The sequence below is a fragment of the Lipotes vexillifer genome, unplaced genomic scaffold (assembly GCF_000442215.2).
Source record: "Lipotes vexillifer unplaced genomic scaffold, Lipotes_vexillifer_v1.1 scaffold1691, whole genome shotgun sequence".
Classification (NCBI taxonomy): Eukaryota; Metazoa; Chordata; class Mammalia; order Artiodactyla; family Lipotidae; genus Lipotes; species Lipotes vexillifer.
Genome location: NW_006789046.1, coordinates 1,110,345 through 1,115,966, shown reverse-complemented (window position 1 = coordinate 1,115,966; position 5,622 = coordinate 1,110,345). Strand labels below are relative to the sequence as shown.

The following is a 5,622-nucleotide window of genomic DNA, read 5'->3' as shown; positions in this document are numbered from 1 at the left end:
CCCTCCCTTCCCCGTCCCATCCCCCTTCCCTTCCCCCTTCCCATCCCTTCCCCCTTCCCATCCCTTCCCCCTCCCGCTTGCTTCTCTGGCCCCAGGATCCTCCAGGAAAATGCCAGCATCGCCTGGCCCAGCCCACTGTGTGCCTGCAGGCCAGGGAGACAGGGCTAGGCATGAGGATACCCAGGCAGGGGCTTGGATGCAGACCCGAGGCTCCCAGGGCCATAGCCCTGCTGCCCAGGCCCTGAGCTCCACCAGGCCACCCCTCAGAGAGCTCTGGATGGCCCTGCCGTGAAATGTGGCAAAGACACCTTTGTAAAAGGCAAGCGCCGGGCAGATGCCAGCTCCCCCGGCCCCCTCTGTGATGAGACATACCAGGGGAAGGGGGAGGGCACTGTTTCTCTAAAATGGGGGTGACCCAGCTGCAATGTGGGTCACTTAGTATGGAGATGACTAGGGTGGTGGGCTGCTGTGCTGGGCCACAGGACAGCCCCTCCCCTCCTGACCTTGCCAGGCCCGGGAATCTGACCTCCAGCCAAGGGCGGGGCGGCCGAGTGGGTGGGAGAATGACCACAGGCGGTGCTATGTGCTAAGTCGGCAGAACTCAGCCCACAGGGCAGGGCGGGGGCTCTGGTTGGGCCCCTCAGTTCCCAGCTTTTTCTCCTGGTCCTCCATGCTCAGAGCTGCAGCTAAAGGTAGGGAGCAGCCATGGGCACTTCTAGGATTGGGGAACAGCGCCCCAGGGGATGCCTCTCGGCCACCCTCCTTAGGAGGGGCACCTCAGCCCTGGAATCCAGCCCAGGATGACCCCGGGAGATTAGCCCTGCCAGGGCGGCCAGAGAGAAGGCGGGCCTAGCGTCTAGCTGATGCTCCATAAACAGTAATGATTACTCCCGCTGTCCTACCGCCCTGATTCCTTTGTGGCACACAATCCTTTCCTCGTGGGGCAGAAGACACCCAAAGTAAGGTGACCCCAGCCAGAGAGGTGCTTTTGATGCCGGGAAGCGTGTCTGGGCAACTTTGGTTTCCCTTTGCTGATTCGAACAAGCAGGGATTCAAGGACCCCCTGGGCATAGAGACCCCTCCCACAGTGGCTCAGGAGCCCCCGTGGCCCCCTTGAAGCCCATCCTCACCGTCCCAGGATGCACCGCACACAGAGGCCTGACCCTGAGCTGGGACATGACAGTGTGAGGCAGTGCCCCCCACAACAGGGGGACCCAAAATGGGGGAGGCAGTGGGAGGGGCCCCTGACAGCCCCTAGGCCTCTCCCATCGGCCGCCCCCAGAGGAGGGGCTGTGAGGTCCCGGCCTCTATGGTCCCCAGAGGGCCCTAGGAGGGAAGGACGCCCAGTGCCGAGTGGACACCAGAGGGCCAGCCCTCAGGATCTCGTCCACAGCCTCCCCCAACCCCCAGCCCTCACCTTGAATCCGATGCCGCCCTTCTTACAGCACAGGCAGGCCAGCATGAGGGCGATGACGGTGAAGAGCCCAGCGAAGGACACGGCCACCACAGACAGGGAGGACGACCAGGAGAGCTCGCTGAGCGGGGCGCCGTCTGCCGAGGGAGAGAGCAGTTACAGGGCAGCTCTGCGACCCGGCCCCCATCTGCACCCAGTCCCCCAGGCACACTCCAGGGCCAGCCGGATCCCCACGCAGGGCTCCGATGCCCCCCGATTCATTGCTGTCTGAGCCTCAGCACCCTTACCCTTGCTCCAAGACCCCACACTCGGAGGCACAGCCGCCGGGCCCAGGGCTGGTGGACACACGGGCTGGCCATGGTGGCCCAAGCCTGCAGTCCATGGCCGGCCCCTGGGTGCCACACTGGCCTTGCCAAGGGACAAGGGGCTGGCTGAGCTGGCGAGGCCTGCTCAGCTCCCACTTCTGGGGGTTTGTGGACATCCCTCATGAGCTCAGGGTCTTGGGGCTATGGGGACCCTCTCCCACGTCTCTCTCAGACTGGCCAGCCCACTCACCCCTCTGGAGCGGGCCCCGGGGGCTGTCATCGTTGCCATAGCTATGGCATGGCACTGGTAAAGGCTGCGAGACCTGGGATGGGGGCTGCTGGGAGGCGGGCCAGGGCCCCGCTAAGTGGGAGAGATTGAGGACCTGGCTGCTGGCCATTGGCCACATGCCAGGCTCCAGGCAGCTGGGGGTCAGGGCCGGGACCTGTCCAACCTCTGAGGACAGGGATGTCACCATCCCCAAGAAGGTGAGGCAGCAGAGTTCCTCCATGCAGCCTGGCGTTTCCAAGTCATCCTCTTACTGAACGCCCACCAAGGGACCCCCGGTGCTGTTTCTGTCCTGAGGACAGCAGGGTGCCCCCTTCTGCAGCACCTGGTCCACGTGAGCCCCTCATGGCTCACCCTCACTAGATGGCGTAACTGTGGTGCCCAGGACAGCACAACGTGGCCCTCCAACACACAAGCATGGCCCCCAAATTAGGGCTCCAAGCTGCCCCCACTCCCCCGCTGAGCCAGGGCTTTGGGGAAGCTTGGCCCATCTGGTGCCCGCAGGACAGTGTGGTGGGGCCAGCCGGGGTCCCCTAAATGCTGGGCAGGGAGTTCCACCCCTGGCCTGCCCTCCTGTCCCACAATACCGGCTCCAGTGCACGCCCCTTTCCCGAGGACTTTCTTTCTGCCCGTCCTCCCTTCAGCCCCTGGAGGTTTCCTGCCTGTCCCCAGCTCCTCTGTCCACTGTGCACCCCAGCCCCCCAGCTCCCAATGGCTGATTCCTCAGGACCCCATCATCCCACCCAGCACACCTGCCATCACTGGTCCCTCAGGTCAGAGCAGGTCTCAGCAGCGCCTCACCGGGTCCTAACTGGCACTGAGGTGGCTGCCATGCCTGTCTCCACTGGACAGGAGGAAATGGAGGCTCAGCGAGGGTGAGAAGCCTGCCCGAGGTGGCACAGCTGACCTCTGACTGATGTGCTTCTGCTCCCGGGCATTCTGCGCCCACATGGGAAGCCAGAGCTGCCAGTTAATGGGGTATCTAGGAAGACTTCCTGGAGGCAGTGTGAGCCCAAGAGGCTGGAACAATGGCAAGTGCGGCCTGGACTCCTACTCAAGTCTCTGAGCTCATTCCAGATACCCACACACAGGGAAGAGAGGTGAGGCTGAGGGCCCAGGAGGGCAGGGTCACCATGGCAGGGGAAACCAGCTCAGCCTGCCCTTGGAAGAGACCTTGGAACTTTTGGCTGTATTCCCCAGTCCCGTGGGGCTGCGAGCAGATACTTTCACAGGGGCCCCCCACAGGGCAGGTTTCGGGTGGGGGTGGGGGGGTGGGGGCCCACCCACTGTGTAAGCATCACCCCCCCCAACTGGGCTCTCCCACCCAAATAGCGTGTACTCACAGGTTGCTGAGCAGCACTGGCTGCCGCACCCCCAGGAAGCCATGAAAGCCCCCAAGGATGTGCTGTTGCCATGGCAACCCATGGGTGTTCAGCGGGCTCCCCTCCCGCCACCTCTGCCTGCACGCGCACTCCTGCATCTCCATCTCCTGGATGGTCCCAGTGCCTGGAAGAAGGCAGCAGGCACCAGGCCCATCACCCGCCTGCCCCTCTGGGCCGCACAGGCTGCTGTCGGGCAGGACAACCTCAGGTGGCCCAGCCTCAGCCTCCACCCTCAGCCTCCTTGATGCTAGTCCTGGGGTGCGGCCCTCCTGTGGCTCCCCTCCCAACCCCCTGGCAGGCCCTCGTCACAGAACTGGGCTGAGGGTGGGTGGTCATTCAGCGTGATGTGCTTGACTCAGCAGCAGAGGAAGGTGGCGGGTGGGGCCCTGAGTGGGCCTCCCCCACCATCCAATGCCCACGTCCCTGAAGGTGGATCTGCGGGGATGGGGAGAAGACCAAACAGATGGGCAGAGCCAGAAGCGGCTGACAGACTGTGGACTTGAATTTTCAAATCTACAAAACATGTCAGTTTCTGGAGCCCCACCAATGCTGGAACAGTTGAAACCCTGCCCCGCTCCCCGAGACTACAGCAGGTGACAGGAGTGTCACCCTCAGAACCACTCTGCAGATGAGGACACGGAGGTCCGTGTCAGAAGCTAGGCGACTGCTCTCGGTCCCCAGGGAGCCGCTGCCCTGCCCTCCGTGGTCAGAGGATGATCCTGGTGGGAGAAGGAGGGTTCCAACAGCCCCTCGGTGTCGGATGGACCTGTCCCCTCCAGTGTCACCCCCAGATCCCAAGGCCGCACAGGGGCCGCTCACCCCCTGCCCACACACAGGCATCACTCACTCGAGTCCTGCACCCTGGCCACCCCCAGGAGGGAGCCACCAACGCCCTCAGCACCTCCAGCTCTGGCTCCTGGAGCCCTTCTCTGAGCCCGCAGACCGGCGCCTACAGCCTGGGCCCTGCTGGCCGTGAACTCCTGAAACAGACCAGTGTCTGGCAGAGACACATGTTGTATCAATACAGTGTGAACGAACACACACACGGGGGCACACACACTATGCATGCACACACACATACCCTCTCTTCCAGTTCCCCCGACAAGCCTGCTCATGAGGTATCACTGTGCCCACTTTAGAGGTAAGAAAATTGAGGCTCAAGGAAGTTATGGATGCACCCAAACGCTGACAGGGCTGGTGCCTCGGGGCCTGGGCAGACCCACTCCTGACTCCTGGCTCCCCAGCTCCCTGCTCCTCCACCACCCACCAAAGATGCCTACGGGGAAGGTCCCGCTCGTGCCCTTAGGATCGGCGCCCACTAACAGTCTGGGAGGCCCATATGGGGCCCCATTCACGCCCCACCTCTTCCCAGAGGGTAAGAGGGGTCAGCACCTCGTTTCATTCTTATGACAACCTCAGTGAGAGGTGTGACAGCCCAGGGATGCTCTCTGTGTCAAGGGCTAGAGGAACACTCAGGGCCTGGAAACACCAATAAGCCTGTGTTGACTGACGGAGGAAAGAGAACGGTGCCAGGACCACAAAGGGCGCAGAGGCCCATCAGGTTTGACGCTGGGGCAGTGGGGCCACGAGGAGGGGGCAGAGCAGCCTCAGGTGGGTATTTGGTTCCGCAGAGCAAATAAGCAACATACTGGAGCCAGTGCAGGACGGAGAAGAGCCGGAGGTGCCCGCGGCGGGTGGCAGTGCCTGCACGACCCCAGGGCATGGACACCTGGCACACCTATAGCGCACAGGCAGGCACTGACCTGTGTGTCTGTGCTCATGCGCCTGCACACATGTCTTTCCATGCTCCGTCCACTGAGGGGGCCTGGCAGCGGTGACCCCGAAACCATCCCCCCAGTGCCAGGCCACTCACACACCAGAACGACACCACGAGTGCCCGGGAAGACAAAAGTTGCAAATGGCTTTGTTGTTTGTTTCAGAAATGAAAAACCCATTCAAACAAACCTCAGGCCGTTCAACTCTGCAGCAGAGAGCATCCAGCCACAGCTTTGCTCCCAAACTCCGAGCCCTTCACCTCGCTGTGGCCACTCACCCTACCGTGACTGTCAGGTCCACACGAGCCCAGCATGGGGAGCACGGGAAGGCCCACTTCCAACCGTACCCCAAGCCCAGACGCCTGCCGCTCTACCCTTGGCCTGGGGGACAACTACACGGCCCCGCGGGAGGGCAGCTTGGCAGTGACACACAGGTCGGTGGGGGGGGGGGGGGGGGGGC

At 63.0% G+C, this 5,622-nt stretch overlaps 1 protein-coding gene across 1 annotated transcript in view; it reads right to left on the bottom strand.

Annotated features, from left to right (window-relative positions):
* The window catches only part of AATK (apoptosis associated tyrosine kinase), a 16,221-nt gene extending 14,678 nt beyond the window's left edge, over positions 1–1,543 (bottom strand). The window contains exon 1 of the mRNA XM_007462386.1: positions 1,418–1,543. Within this exon, the coding sequence (XP_007462448.1) occupies positions 1,418–1,462 (45 nt within the window). The 5' untranslated portion in view covers positions 1,463–1,543. The remainder of the gene's footprint in view (positions 1–1,417) is intronic.
* Between the last annotated feature and the right edge of the window lie 4,079 nt (positions 1,544–5,622).